The 15,270-nt window shown below is 36.4% G+C and overlaps 2 protein-coding genes and 1 long non-coding RNA gene across 4 annotated transcripts in view; 1 reads left to right on the forward strand and 2 right to left on the reverse strand.

Moving 5' to 3' along the window:
* The window catches only part of LOC111459202, a 24,079-nt gene extending 23,938 nt beyond the window's left edge, over positions 1-141 (reverse strand). Inside the window, exon 1 of the long non-coding RNA XR_002713255.1 lies at positions 131-141. This is a non-coding gene — a long non-coding RNA (uncharacterized LOC111459202). The remainder of the gene's footprint in view (positions 1-130) is intronic.
* A 922-nt stretch (positions 142-1,063) lies between these two features.
* LOC111459198 (AT-hook motif nuclear-localized protein 24-like) lies at positions 1,064-2,288 on the forward strand. Its single transcript, XM_023101978.1, has one exon. The coding sequence runs from the start codon at positions 1,401-1,403 to the stop codon at positions 2,280-2,282; it is 882 nt and encodes a 293-aa protein (XP_022957746.1). The 5' UTR covers positions 1,064-1,400; the 3' UTR covers positions 2,283-2,288.
* A 1,685-nt stretch (positions 2,289-3,973) lies between these two features.
* Positions 3,974-11,580, reverse strand: LOC111459540 (kinesin-like protein KIN-UA). 2 transcript variants are annotated; one of them, XM_023102493.1, is made up of 19 exons: positions 11,069-11,580; positions 10,269-10,369; positions 10,051-10,173; positions 9,573-9,758; positions 9,158-9,379; positions 8,913-9,069; positions 8,608-8,757; positions 7,472-7,560; positions 7,104-7,307; positions 6,861-7,010; positions 6,370-6,504; positions 6,123-6,254; positions 5,909-6,047; positions 5,746-5,838; positions 5,182-5,307; positions 4,932-5,057; positions 4,704-4,847; positions 4,473-4,607; positions 3,974-4,372 (listed from the first exon to the last, which is right to left on the reverse strand). In XM_023102493.1, exons 1-19 carry the CDS (start codon positions 11,250-11,252, stop codon positions 4,212-4,214), a joined length of 2,757 nt encoding a protein of 918 aa, XP_022958261.1. In that variant the 5' UTR covers positions 11,253-11,580; the 3' UTR covers positions 3,974-4,211. The 2 variants fall into 2 exon arrangements, with proteins under 2 accessions (XP_022958261.1, XP_022958262.1); XM_023102494.1 differs by having other exon boundaries at positions 4,473-4,601; positions 11,069-11,577.
* Positions 11,581-15,270: the final 3,690 nt, after the last annotated feature.

Raw genomic sequence — 15,270 nt, forward strand, 5'->3', positions numbered from 1 at the left:
TTTTTTTTTTTTTTTTTTTTTTTTTGGTTAATTCCACAAAGATTAAAACTTATATGTCAACAGAAATGATGGAGTTTTGTATGAAGACTCACATTAGCGGCATGGACTTTGGGAATTTACAAATTATTACACGACTTTTGCTTTGGATAAGGACAAATATTTAATATTTGGTATAATATATATGATGTATATTTTTAAATTCATATGTATAGTGTTAATCATATAAATTAAACAACTAACTCATAATCATTATGCTTTTGGGTGCTCTTCAGGGCCACTCAACGTTGAAATATCGAATTATTTAATTATTTAATTTAATATATATATCGACAACTTATTATTAATATTTGTCACAAACGTCATGTTTTTTTTTTTTCAAGTGTTGAATTATGGTAGAGGCTTTTGTTATGCATTTGAAGGTGAAAGGTAGTGATAAATTCTGTGAAAAATTATTTAATAAGTTTTGAACATTTTAAATTTTCCTTAAATTTGTTTCATAATAATAAAAAAATAAATTAAGTAACCAAACTTAATTTTGATTAATTTATACCTTATAATTACATAAAATCAACCTTGCTGTCTCAATTTCTACTTCTATGCCTACAACAACAATGGTTACTTACACTAAAAAACAGCTATTTATAGTTCTTCCTTCCATTGATTGCAGGTGAACTGTAAGTATTTTTTTCACTAATAGTAGATAAATAGAGAAAAAGTTAATAGTGTTATTATGACATCATCCCTAATGTTGAGATTATAATGCATTATTGTCATCTTGAGTTCTTCAACCCTATAGTTGACTTTTAGCTCTATAATCCCAAAACTAGGTTCAAATGCTTTCACTGTTAAGGTATTGAAACTATAGGCTTAAACTATTAAATTATAACATTTGTAATATATAAAAGGTTGTGAGAGCATATTTAAATAATAGAAAGTTGGTAAGAAATGAAATAACAGAAAGTGATGAAAAGCTTAAGAAACTTTTGAAAACGTTAAGGAAATAGAAGAAATATGATGTTTAGTTGAGTTGTTGATTAGAGAAATAAAAAGAAAGTGATTAGAGTGATGAAAGAGAAAAGAGAGAAAGAAAGAAGAGGGACCCAGGCACCGCCCACAGCCATAAGCACGCACCTCTAACGAATCCCAACCCATCTCCCATCTAACCCTAAGCCCCACGAAACAAAACTCTCTCTCTCTCTCTCGTTCTCAGATCAGATCGGATGAGATGAGCATCACCAAAACTTAACCCAACAAATTCTCTCTTCTTCTTCTTCTACTTCTTCTTCCTCTTCCTCTTCTCTGCATGTTCTTCCTTCTAAACCTCAACTAATTTGGGATTCTGTTTTCAATTTCAATTGTAACCCAAAACCCACAAAGGAATTGGATTGAATTGAAACCCCATGGATGCCCACTCTCTTCCGCCTCCTTTCCACACCCGGGATTTCCATCTCCAACAACAATACCACCACAACAGTAATTCTGAAGAAGAACACAGCGCCACCACTACTCGTCTCAAACGAGATCGCGACGATGATGACCACAACAACTCTGCCCCCACCAGCGCTGGGGACGCTGCCGCTGCTGATGGAGAGATTACTCGACGACCCAGAGGAAGACCCGCCGGATCCAAGAATAAACCCAAGCCACCAATTATTATTACTCGCGACAGTGCCAACGCCCTTCGAACTCATGTCATCGAAGTCACCGACGGCTGTGACATCGTCGACAGCGTCGCCACCTTCGCTCGCCGCCGCCAGCGCGGCGTTTGCATTATGAGTGGTACTGGCACCGTCACGAACGTCACTCTCCGCCAGCCGGCCTCCCCTGGTGCAATTGTCAACTTACATGGTCGCTTTGAGATCTTATCTCTTGCCGGCTCCTTCCTCCCTCCGCCGGCTCCTCCGGCTGCAACCAGCTTAACCATTTACCTCGCCGGCGGTCAGGGGCAGGTAGTCGGTGGTAGCGTTGTTGGTACTTTGGTCGCCTCCGGCCCCGTCGTCATCATGGCTGCCTCGTTTAGCAACGCTGCTTATGAACGCCTGCCGTTGGAAGACGACGACCAACCGCCCATGCCGCCACTGCAGGGCGGAGGCGGAATTGGGTCTCCGGATGAAGTTGGACAGTCCCAACCGCCGCAAACAGCGCATCATCAACAGCAACAACAACTTCTGGGCGACGGAAATGTGCCGTTATTTCACGGTTTGCCTCCGAATCTGTTAAACTCAATTCAAATGCCGCCATCGGAAGCAGCTTATTGGGGTACTGCTCGACCTCCATACTAACCCCCCATCCCCAAAACATATATAAATATATATAATTTCCATATCCTTTTGAGTTGTTTCTTAGGTAGCCACTCAGGCATGGAGATGAATTAATTTGGGTTTGTTCCTTTTTCTTCTTTTAATTTGAATTATTTTTCCATGTCTTCAAGTTTGTTTCTTTCATTCTCAGGATATTTAATTTCTTGATGTAGTCGATGATAATTAAATTAGAGTTAGATGTCAAATTTATGATTACTCCCCCTTTCTTCTTCTTCTTTGTTCTTGTACACCAATTATGAATCATCACCTCCCATCTAATTTCCCACATGAAATTTAACCTTTTTTTCAACATTATTGGGATGTATCTGAAAACCCCACAATGGAAAAGTGGAAGCTTTGGGATCCAAATTAGGAAATGGGGTTTAGTGATTTGAAGTCAAAGAAAGGGTTGAACATGTGGAAAAAGTCAAAAGAAGGCAGTGGAGTAAGTTAAGAGAAGGCGAGAGTTATGGGGGGTTTGAAGAGTTGTTTCCATTTCTTTTTCTTTGTTTTGTCTTGTTTTGTTTTGTTTTGTTTTGTTTTGTTTTGTGATGATATGGGGTTTGTGGGATTTGGGAGAGAAAGAAAGGAAAGTAATTGACACGTGCAGTAGATGAGATCCAGAACTCGGCTCTTTCTCGAGGCACAAATTTAACGACAAACAATTCCCATTAAAAACCATTCATCAGATCACAATATAGATCAAATCTCTTCTCTCTCCTCTCTCCTCTCTGTGTTTCGGTCTTTGTGGTGAAGAAGGTTGGTTGATGGGAGAATGGGGAAGGGGTTGCTTCAACTTGTTATTGCGTGCATTATGCAAAGCTTGTTTGTGAAGAGTTTGGGGGAGAAATGGAGCTAAATTAAAGGCATAGCTGTGTTTATATTTCAAGCCCTTTTGTCTTTGTTGCACAAGTTCCTATACCCTTGCCTGCTCAAAATATGGGAGATTCATTCTCTTTGGTTTCTGTTGATTTTATCATCATTTCCTCAATTTTTCCTTTTTATTTTCATTTCCTTTTTCAGCATCAAAAACTTCTTTTACACTTTATGCTTACGACTCCTACGCTCCTATAGCCCATGTCAACCTACAACTTGTTTATCAAATCATTTCCTTCCTAATACAAAACCTTCTTTTTCGGAAACCAACATAATAGAGCGGAGTTTATTTGAATGATACTAGTTTAGTTTTTTTTTTTTGAAGTACAAAAGTCTTCTCTATTGAGAGGTCTAGAGGTTCAAATTGTCTAAAGAAGTAAAGCATGCTCTTTACTCTTTACTGTAATCATAATGAAGACCTGGTATGCAGTCCTAATACTGTAATCATAGTAATAGAACATTACAAATATATGAAACCTATTTGCAACCTGTCTAAACTCTAAGAATTGAAAGATATGGCGGCTTAGACTTTCTCATTGTGTCAAAATTATTAAACCTCAACCTAAGCCTCAAAACTCCGAGTCAAATATTTTAATTTCTGTCGATTATATTCCAACAATAACGAAAAAGTTCAAATATACTAATTGGTATGGTAAGTTCAATTTTTTTTAAAAGAAAAAGTTGCAAATAAACAAATATACAAAATTGTGGTAGAGCTCTTACGCTCTTAGTTTAAAAATATGATCCAAACAAAAATTGAGGATGAACAAATTAACACTCCAAAGGCAGAATTAAGATTACAAGGTAAACCCACAACTTTTGTATTAACTACTTTTATTCACTTAATATACAAATAAATTTACACACTAAGTTTGAAATTACAGATCAGGCCAGTGGCTCTGAGAAATTAATACCATTTGATAAACTACTACAACCAAAATCTCACACTACTTTGATTTCATGACAAAAATTCAGAAATGATCGTGCTGATAGATAAACATACATGTTTCTGTCACGCCTACTGCCTCAGATCAATCAATAATCTATTCGTAATCGTCTCATTTCAGCTTGAAATGCTGGGCTCGATAATAATGTTCGATGCGCAAGAGTCCTTATGTCTTCTCGTGAACAGTCTCGTGATATCCGAACGAGTTCCCACAGGGCACCTCCACTGATCATGTCTTTTGCATTCACTTCTGCATTATCAGCAATGTAGAAGTTTTTCTAAGTTAATATTTTCGAGACTTCTTGTTGCTGATATGAACGATGAAGTGCAGAAAAGAAAAAGAGCCATACCATGTTGTGCTAAATGACAGAGTGCGAGTTCAATGTGTCGTTTGATCGTCGATGCTTCATTTTTGGCATTCTGTACAATCCATGGGAGTGCTCCATCTTCAATTAAGAAGGACTTTCCAGCCTTGGTCCCTGTTCCTTTCAACGAACCAAACCCGAATCAGTTCATCAAACTTTCCCCCCAAAAACGCTTCCAAGATTTCATGTTATATCAAACCTTTTGTAAGTTGTTACCTTGTGTAGAGGCCCTTGACTCGCACTTGGCAAAATTAGCAATTCCTCTAGCAACTTGTGCAAGAACATCAGGATGTCTGCATCTTACCATACCAAGCAATGCCTTAATGCCGCCTTCACCCCTTAGCTTCGTCTGCAACTTATCTGGTTGACATAATACCATAACTTGTAGTGAGCGTTTGAAGTGGATTGAGGAATTTGCATAGATTAAGAGATTGTAACACTTACCATTGCCACACAAATTGGCGATTGCTCCGGCGACCATACGAAGGGTTTGGGGATCCTCAGCATTGACAGCAGTCACGGCCAGTAAGCTAATTCCTCCTTGGGACATAATGAGCTCTTGGTTGGTCTCTGACGGAAAAGACAAGGCAAACATAAAGAACAATGAAATCTCAGCCCAAAAAAGAAGACAGGCAGGGAGTATCGGGGACCGAAGCACGAAATGTATTCCTGCAAACAAGGAATAGAAACTAACCATTCATTGCCAGATTTGCAATTGCCCCTGCAGCCACTCTGTGTATTGTCTCATCCTCAGTGCTTCTGAGTAGCATCAGCAAAGATGATAGGCCCCCAGCCTCAACGATCTTTTGCTGATTTGTTTCTGTATATTTGAAGCAAATATCTATAATTTCCCTTTCGGTAAGAAATATAATGCATTTGCACATTGCCGACAGTTCAATTGCAGCACTATAATACTTAAAAACTTCAAAAGGTTTATATTGAAGGAAGCACTCAACTAAAAATAGATTTAGAATATATGCAAGTAATGATCATAACAGCCACGGTACCATTTCAGCTTAGAATCATCCTCCTCTACTACTCTTTCAACAAAAAATTAAATAATAGCAACCAGTGGCATCTAAATTAGGAGGATAAAGACCATTCAGGGCAAATAATTCTTCAAATTACGAGGACATTGCAATAATAATTTGAATATGAACCTAAGTTAGAATTATAAGAATAACTTAAAAAAGCCAGAAAAGAACAGGGCAAAGCAATAATGTTAGATTGTCACAGAACAATGTAATGATTTGGGTACCTTCAGCTGCTAGATTTGCAACCACTTTCACAGCATGAATTCTGACGTCGTAATCTTCAGCTTCCAGCAATGACAAGATCTTCTGCAGTCCCACTGCGAAATATTATAGAATTAATGGACAACTTGAAATAAAGAACAAGATAATGCAGGAAGAGATTGAAACCTTGCTCAAAGAGTTTGGCTACTGAAGCTTTCTCCCCATTTGCAGGCTCCTGAGCCTGTGAATGCTTAACTTGTTGCACAAGAGAATCTAGAGAACTGAGGACTTTTCCAGGCTCACCAATGTCCAGTCGCCTACTGGTCTGCAAATAAAGCATATCTTATTAAAACCATAAGGTTATACAAACAAGATCAATAAAAAATAAGCCAACACTTACCTCATCTGCTTCAAAGCTCAATTGCAACAACTGGCTTTGTAGTATAGCTATATCTCCTTCTAGTTTCTTTTTCTGATTTTGCTCATCTTCTAGAGTCTTGCGAAGCTTTAAAATCTCTGAATTGCAAGAAGTCTAGCACATAAAAGGCACCCTTAATAAATAACAACAGCCTTATGTATAGAATTGATGGGCTGGGACATGACAGAGCAAGGCTAAAATTAATTCCATAGAGTTGAACCAAACATACCTCTGATCTCTTCAGTTGGGATACTTGACTTCTAAGATAGCTAACTTCCTCTTCGGCCGCCTTCCTCAAAAGTGCTTCCTTGTTAACCAACCTCTTTAGTTCTGCTACTTCCTTGAGAGCAGATGCCGCTGAACCCTATATCGTTCAAGAATAGATATGGATGCTTTAAGAGGAGGTTGAAACTGTTGCCACAATCTAAGGGGCAAAAAGAAAAGCAAGCTACCATTGAGAGACTTTCTGTTGACCTTTCTCTTTAATGAATAATACTGGATATGTTTTTAACTCTTCTAATCGTTCAGAAACATTAACTTGATGTTGGGACAAGCAATAGAAATTGTGATTTTATAAAATTCATGGTGTTTTCTTGTGAATGAAGAGAATTTTAGGACACTCGATAGAATCTAATGATATGAGCAGAAAAATAGCAAATAAGATTGTTATATTCCTTTGAAACTGAAAGAAGGGATGTTGATGATAAAGGAACAGGATACCTCTCCATTAGCAATTATACTTGAAGCAGAAGCAGCAACGGCTTCATTAATTACTTTCTCCCCACCAAGCTTCTTCTGCTTTACCATCAGCTGATCTTCAAGCTTCTTAATTGATTCCATGTAATCCTTCTGATAATTTAGCCTTTCCTTCTATAGAAAGAACGTAATTCTCAGACTTCAAATTTGGAAACAACATAGGGAATTATCAATCTCTAGAGAATCTCAATCTAGAAGAACCCTTACCTCCAAGGCATTTGAATGAATTTTTTCAGCCTCAGATATGCGATCCTGTGCTTCTTTGGTAATTCTTTCAATTTCTTTCTCAAATGCTTTTTGCTGCCTTTCATGTTCTGCAATCAGTTTGTCTAATTGGATGTCTAACCTTCTTGACAAACTTTTATAGTCAAATTCTTCTTTTATCTTCAACATATTTTCCACCTTCATAGCCTGAGGGGCAAAAGGCTCTAAAAATTACAATCTTGGGAATAGAACAAAACACAACGCATCAAAAAATTAGAGTACTGGAGATTAACTTGTCCACATCAATGCAACTTCAGAGCAATTTTGAAGATAAGAATTTCAGACTCAAAAAGTAAGCACCCATAACTTACCCGTTGGCCAAACATTATTGTACTTGTAGTCTCTCCACGATGACGAGGTGAAGGACCAATAGTAATAACCAGTGAAGTTCTCGCTGTTCCTGTTAAAATTTTGCATGGTCAGATATTGCTGCAAAAACAGGAAAACCATCGCTGCGAGGATTAAAAAGAAAGAAACTACAAGAAAATATGATTGCCACAACCTAAAGAAATATTCCTGAGTTGGCACCTAAAAGCTTAAACTTCAGAACATGCATGCAGTCCGTTGAACTTTCTTAGCTCTCTCTCTCTTTGAATTTTTTGAAAGCAAATTCTATTCGATAAAAGAATAATTCAAGCTGGGGGTCTAAGTGTCTGATGTTCCTAGGAGTTTGCAATTATACGAAGCTCTCAAAGTTCAATTAACAAGGAGAGAAATATTGCAAAACTCTATCACAAGGAAAAAAAACCAAGGATGGCCACCAAGCAGCCGCATATTAAATATGCAGTCCATTTCCGACAAATTTTTCAAAAGACAGTGATAACCGCAAAAGACCAAAGGATAGTCAGCATATCATTTGAAATAATGATCACAAAGAAGCTGTCCAATACTATCAAATATTTGTTGTGGGAACTGCCCAAGATATACCAACGGTATTACAGCTACAATGGATAGATCTATGGAAAATCATCCACCCAAAAGGTCAGATTTTTACATTTGGCCCCCTTAACATGGCCGAGTCATTATGGATAAAATCCAAAAAAAAAAAAAAAAAACCCATCAATTAGTCTAAAAATCTTTGAAGGGCCATTTTGAAATCAAGGAATCTTATCACTTCTACCTCCTTTGAAGAAGACAATAGTTTCAACGCCAACTTCTAGGTGAACAATTAGAGAGGACAAGTCCCCTTTTCTCCATCGTTAAAAACCATCCCCTAGCTATCTGAGTCAATGCCAACTTCTAGGAGAACAATTAGAGAGGACAGGTCCCCTTTTATCCATCTATAAAAACCACCTCTAGCTATCTCTTCAAATGAATTCAAAGCCATTGAGTAGAAATAGAATGTTAATATTTTCCTTTTAGAATCTGCATAATTTGGAATCATATGAACGAATAACAAATTTCCTCAGTCGGGAATACCTATAACAATATCAAAATCAGATCTTACCACCAAATGAATCTCGTAGTAATCTTGTAAGCTTTGAATCCCTAACTGGAACATGTGCACTATTCTCAGCAAGTGCATTTATGCACTTCCCTAATGCACTCAGGGAGAGATTGATGGATTTGGCTTCTTCAAGTGTATGTCCTTCACTTCCTGCCTCAAGAAAGATAAATAATCTTCAACGAATGTGATATTCATTGAGAAAGCCAAGTATGTAAGCACAATATATTTCAGCTCAATGTGGTGGCCTAGCCATCAAAGGGAAACCTTTGAATCCAATCTATTTGACTACAGCTGGATAAACACACCTGACTTGTCGATACGCTCAGAACCAGCAAGGTCTACCACTACTAACTTTCCCTTCCGAACAATAGGAGGTTTCAAGGTCTTAACCAAATGAGAATTGCCACCAATATCACTTGACAGAGTTGAATCCCTTCCTTTCAGAGATCGCTTTACATGTACCTTCAACAAGAAATAAAGGTCTAAATCCATAAGCTACTAAAACTTTTTAAGGCATTGAAAGCCCACAAAGTAACTAGCATTTACATACCATGAGAATTGCATGACTACGAGAAGATTCGGTGTTTAATTTTGTATTGGCCGCAAACCGATGAGCTTCCCCTAATCTTAGTAGTTCCAGAAAGCTCTCCTGGTGTCTAATTTCTACGAGGCTAGCCCCAGGTAGCGAAACATCACCAGTTTTAGGATCTTCTACGATGGAAATGTTATCATTTGCAGGGTCAAGAAGGTCCTGTATGCTCTCCATATAAAGCTGGACGCAATTAAAAGAGAATGAAGTTTAGCAATTAAAGGTTTATCATGAAAATACAAAGAACTAAAAAATTTCAGCACACAAGAACTTCTTAGAGACGACGCGAAATCAAAAGTGCTCGACAAGTGGCACTAGATTTTGCAGACTACTACTAGTAGAAAATGGTAGCATAGTGACTTCAGAGGGAAACAACCTGCAAGTAGGATACCGAGACAGAATCTGTCTCCAAAGAAACTTCATCCAAGATGTCCTCCATAGCACGCACCATTATTCCACGATCAGCAGTGTCTTCCTCTCCTAATCTTCCAAGAGTATATGTTTTACCGGTACCAGTCTGGCCATACGCCATAATTGTTCCATTGTAGCCATCCAATACACTCTTAAGGATAAGAAAAATGGCCCGTCACTCGAAGGAAATTGCAAAAAAAATTAACAAGGGTCTGAAAAGAATAGACTTCAAGTGAAGTTGGATAAAGATTAGAAGCAAATTATAGTGAATCTTTTTCTCTTCAACACATTCCTGCTAAAAGGTGAATATATGAATAGTTTGAAAGATTTGAATGAATGTTTGAAAGAAGAATTGAATGAACAGAACAAACCAAGCATGGTCTTTTTTCATTAAAAAAACAGCAAGAATTATGATGGAAACTGAAAATCTAATGTAAACATACCTCCACAACAGGTTTTGCCACAACTTCATAAACACGTTTTTGAGATGCAAACTCAGTTAGCACTTCATCAAACTCGTAAGTATCTGAATCCCAGTTGTTCTTCCGAAGTTTCAACCTTTTAAGCTGAAATATATTTTGAGGTGTTGAATAACTCCATTAAGAGTATAATAATCGTAGGGAAGATGGTATTTATTAGTGTAATATTGCTCCCATTTTACCTCTGGCTGCAATTCTACGCAATCAGCAAAATCAGCATCAGCTATCAATTCTTCTGAATTGCGTGGTCGCAATCTAACAGCCACTCGAACTCTTCCAGGAACTACACTCAGCCATTATTTATATCAAAGAAAAACATTCGATTAACTCAAGTGTATAGAACAGAACAATGTGAGAAAAGGGAAGACCATATCATTAAAGTGACGGTTCCGACTACAAATGTACTTCAGGATTTTCATAAAAAGCTAAACAGAAATTAAAATATTGAAACGTGAAAACCATTTGGACAGAATGAATTCAAAAACTTTTTTTGGTTTGTACAAATGGTAGGATTAGATCATTAGTGCATAATGAAAGAGATGGAAGTGTGAAATTTGAACACAAAAAAAAGGCCTACTCAAACTCAATCCTTCTCACTAATGAAACAAAAAGCATACAAGTGAAAGTATGATAGTTTATAAAAATCTAATTAAACACCTTTTAAAAAAACTCATGACATGTTAAAACCGTTTTTATCTGCTTCAAGTAGAATCCTCCAAACATCCATACCATTACTCAATCGAAAGCCCTCAACACGATTCCCTTTTCAAACGCAACAAATCGTTATATAATCACCATAAACATCAAATAAATCATCCCTTTACAATATCCCCAATTTCAAATCACTAACCCACATGAATCATGTACAAAACCAAATCACAAAACCTCCATAAACCACAAACAAAAAACCAGGATCTCCACACACACACACACACACACACAAAAATCCCCAAAACAAGTGGCAGAAATGCGAACAACAAACCTCCACCGTCATCCTTGGCAGCACCGAGAGATGCAGGGCTACTACGACGAAGAGCAGAATTGGGAAGAGACTTAGACTTAAGAGAAGACTTGGGATGGGAATTAGGGGAAAAGGGCTTATCGGGCTTAAGAGAGTTTCTAGAAGTGGCGCCATTTCTATAACCAGTACCCCCAGAAGCAGCCATTGCAAAGAGGGACAGAAGGTTTGGGGAAATGGGTTTAGCAGGACATTGAAGAATGGCGTATTTTTGCTTTCAGAGAAAAGAAAAGAGCAGAGAAGAGAAGGCGGAGAGAAAATTTGAGAGAAAGAGAGAGAAAAGGAAGAAATGGGACCCAAACGAAGACCCAAAATGCTGAAAGCGAAGCGTGGAGCTGCAGTAACAGGCGGTAGAAGTGGAAGTGGACCTAATCGTGTGGGGGATGTGATTCACACAAATCCGGTACCTTTCTCTCTACCTTCGCCCTATGGATTCAACAAGAGAGAATAGGGAGTTCAAGAAGAAGAAGAAGAGATTGAAGATGGATCATGTAGACCAAAACGACGCCGTTTCTAGTGAGAGTATTGCACCCGTACCCAGGTCTTACTCTCACCAAATTACTTCGTGAGAGTATTAACTAACAAAACGAATCACGTCGTGTGACCATTAACATCATCACGCCGTTCGGAATTTACCATTTTGACCTTTTGACAGAAAATTTATTTTCTATATTTAGTAAAATTAAAATTTGCAAAACCCACGGATATTATACCATCACAGTTTCAATTTTAAAATTTTATAAATAGTTGCAATTAAATTCTAATTAATTTTTCAACACTAAAATTGTTACTATCATTAATTTAAAAACAGTCAAAACTCTCAAAATGCATTGTTTTTCGTGCAAAGCAGTGCCAAAATTGACATAAAAATGAAACATTTTAATTTTCATGAAAATCAATGCTACTTTTTATTATAATAATTTGTCCTATTTTGTCTAAGATGCTATTTCATTATTCTTAAATTTGTCGTATTTCATGTAACATCCTAATTGACTTTGGTTGTGTCAAAAGAATATTTTCAGACTCATTCTAAACCTTCTAGAGACATTTAGATATTTAAAAAAAAAATCGTATTATTCTACCACACGAATTTCCAAAATTATATTTCAAAAATCTAAAATTCAACTTAAAAGCAAAAGCAAATTTGATTTTCGAATCTATATATGAATGTCATGATGGCACTATAACATAGTTGGATATATATTTTAATTAAAAACTTTAGTAATGGGGATAGAATTTGGAAATTTATAATGTTCCATGAATTTGAATTTAGAATTAAAGTGAGTGTGTGAGAGAGACAGAGCTTTTGCATGAAAAAGTAAATGCAAAAGATATTTTCTTCTTTTTCTGCTCTCTTTCTTCAAGAACATGCACAAAATTTGAAATCAGCTGCTGCCAAAACGCCCAAACTTACCTAAATTTACCCTTCATTCAACATAATGATATGTAAACGATCCATGGTTTAGCTTACATATAATGAAAAAGATAAGAGAAAATGAATGTATCCCTTTATAACCCCAGAGGAGGGGCCTCACAATCTATTGTATGGCCCCTCAAAATCATTCTTGGAGTACTTTTATTGCTTAAATTTGATGCAATAATTCTAACCCATAGGGACTACAGGACAAACAACAAGAACTATAACAAGAAAAAATAAAATTCAGTCCATCAAAATAGCCTTAACCTTAATGGAAAAAAATGAAACAAAACCATATAAATCAAATATATATTATGATATAATGTGACGTAGTTGATACCAACTTTATGTATGGTTGGTGTCGAACTTTAATGTAAGTTAATGCCATGAAAAAGAAATTGAAAAATGGATGAGAGAAATCTTAGGAGTTGAAACTCGCTGTTAATCACATGGTGGGTCTGAGACTTTGGTTGGATTAAGGTACAATGATAATAATATTTGGAGGCAACAAAGGTGGGAAGCTCAAATCATTAAGTGCCCAAGTTTTTTTCCTGCAAAACTTTGATGGTTGAAAAGGCTCTATCTAATCTTTACCTACCATTGTTTTTAATACACGTCTGTGAACAGAAATAGGAATCAAAGTCAGAATGAGGAAAGAAAATAATTTTGTTTTAAGATAAAAGGGAAGCCTTGGCAGCCACCAAATAAGGTGGTTAATATGTCTAATTAATCAAGGCCAAGTGTTTTGACCTTTCAAAATTTATTAAAATTCTTGGAGCTAAGAACTTACGATCTTATAGGAATGTCATCATCCTTACATATGCTGAAACAGGAATTGAAGACAGAGTAAAATTCCATTATTGATGCTGAGAATACAGAGGGAAGTAATTGAAGAGGGTGAAAGATGTAGCTACAGAATCTTGTTTGTGTGTGTGTGTTTGTATTGCAAGTTCATCAAACCAAAATAGGTGACACCAATGCATATCGTCTATTTGTTAAAGTATATTAGGCAACACCTTTTGGTAGAAGCCATTATCGAAGCCTCTCAAGATTTTTTCATGTTAGATTCTTTGAATGTACAATGGGTTTGAAAAAGATGAGCAGCCCCACACCCACAACACTCTTTATCAAGAAAAAGAACCAAAAGAGAAACGAACCTTCGCCACTTTTCAAATTTGCTAATTGCTTTAGGACATATTTGAAAGTCATTTCAGAGCTGATGAACATGATTTTAATATCCGAATAAGAAGAATGAAGAGAGGGAGCCAAAGAGAAAGTGAAAGAACAGAGAGAGAGAGGACAGGTTGTGCTCCACCATTTGCAGACCTTAAGCATGCAGCTGCCTAATATCCACTAAATGAAATGGGCAGCCTTTTGTTATTGGTCACTTTTCTTATTGACCCAAGCTGTTATCCCTTTGAGAAAGTTGCAGTTCAGGCCTGGTGGTCCGTTTAAAATGAACCATCGACCTCTAAATTTATGTTCATATTCATCCTCAATCCACAAAGATTAGCTTTTCTTGTGGTGACATGCCTTTATTGTTGATAGGAGGAGCTTGAAAATTTTGACACACAGACTTTATTATTGGTTTCTATATCATTCAATAATGTATTTTTGTGGAGGTCTCACTACTTTTATGAACTGTGTTGGCTACCATAACAGGTGGGATAAGGCTTTGTGGAGTTGTTGATTGAGTGCACATGCAATGCAAACTCTTGCTTCATTGCTTCTAACCTCTCATATCATGGTCCGAATTTGGGACATTCTCTTAACTCATATGCCTCCCCCCCCCCAAGAAATAAAGGTGCTTCCTTTTTCTTTTCTTTTCTTTTCTTTTCCCTTTAAGCTTTGGAGAGATGAAGTAGTGTTGGATACTCCTCAACACTTTCAACCATTTTCCAAAAGTTGGAAGGCGACACTTTTCTTTATGCTTAAAGGAATTTGAGTCAAATAGGAGAGGAAAACTTTGGTTACTCCTTATCTTTGGTGTGTTTAAAGTACTATATGATATTGAATGCTGTGCAAGTACATAAATTTGAGTTCAAGTATTGTAGGATTAGATGATTGAGGCACTAGCTTCGAGATGCTAATTGACATCTATTGAGCTTTGTCAATGGAGGTGAAACATAATAAGGGGAATGGAGTTGAGTTTAAGGTAGACCATGTTGCAGCAAATAGGTATCCATCCATAATAATGTGGTACCTCAATCACCAATTTGAAAGAGAAATTCCAACCACTGCTATTCATTCTTCCAATAATCGACCCTCCCTTTTGAAACTTTTGAACACTCTTTCAATATTACTACCTTTACTCTCATCTATTCACATAATTTATTTCAGAATTACAGGTTAAATTCCAACTGTTTTCAACTTTTCAAATTGTTTTATTTACTTTCTAAAATTTTTAAAATATTTTATAAGTTTTTAAATTTTAATTTTTTTTTTATAAACTTTAAATGGTGTTTAATAAGTTCTTTAAAGTCAACCTTTTGTGTTAAAAAAATTCATGATTATTAAAATTTGATGATTAAATAGATATAAATTGGCTCACACTAGACTAGACTTATAATTGTAAACTAATAACTTGCAAATGAAAAAATATAACAAATGCTTAGAACCTTACCATTACAAATGTTAATGTTAATGTGGGACATTTGTGAAATTGAACCATGAAAACAACCTGTACATCTGTGAAATAAGGGCATAGAACAACTTATCCCCTTAAAAAAAAAAAAAAAAAAAAAAAAAA

This window comes from Cucurbita moschata, unplaced genomic scaffold (genome assembly GCF_002738365.1).
Source record: "Cucurbita moschata cultivar Rifu unplaced genomic scaffold, Cmos_1.0 Cmo_Scf00022, whole genome shotgun sequence".
NCBI lineage: Eukaryota > Viridiplantae > Streptophyta > Magnoliopsida > Cucurbitales > Cucurbitaceae > Cucurbita > Cucurbita moschata.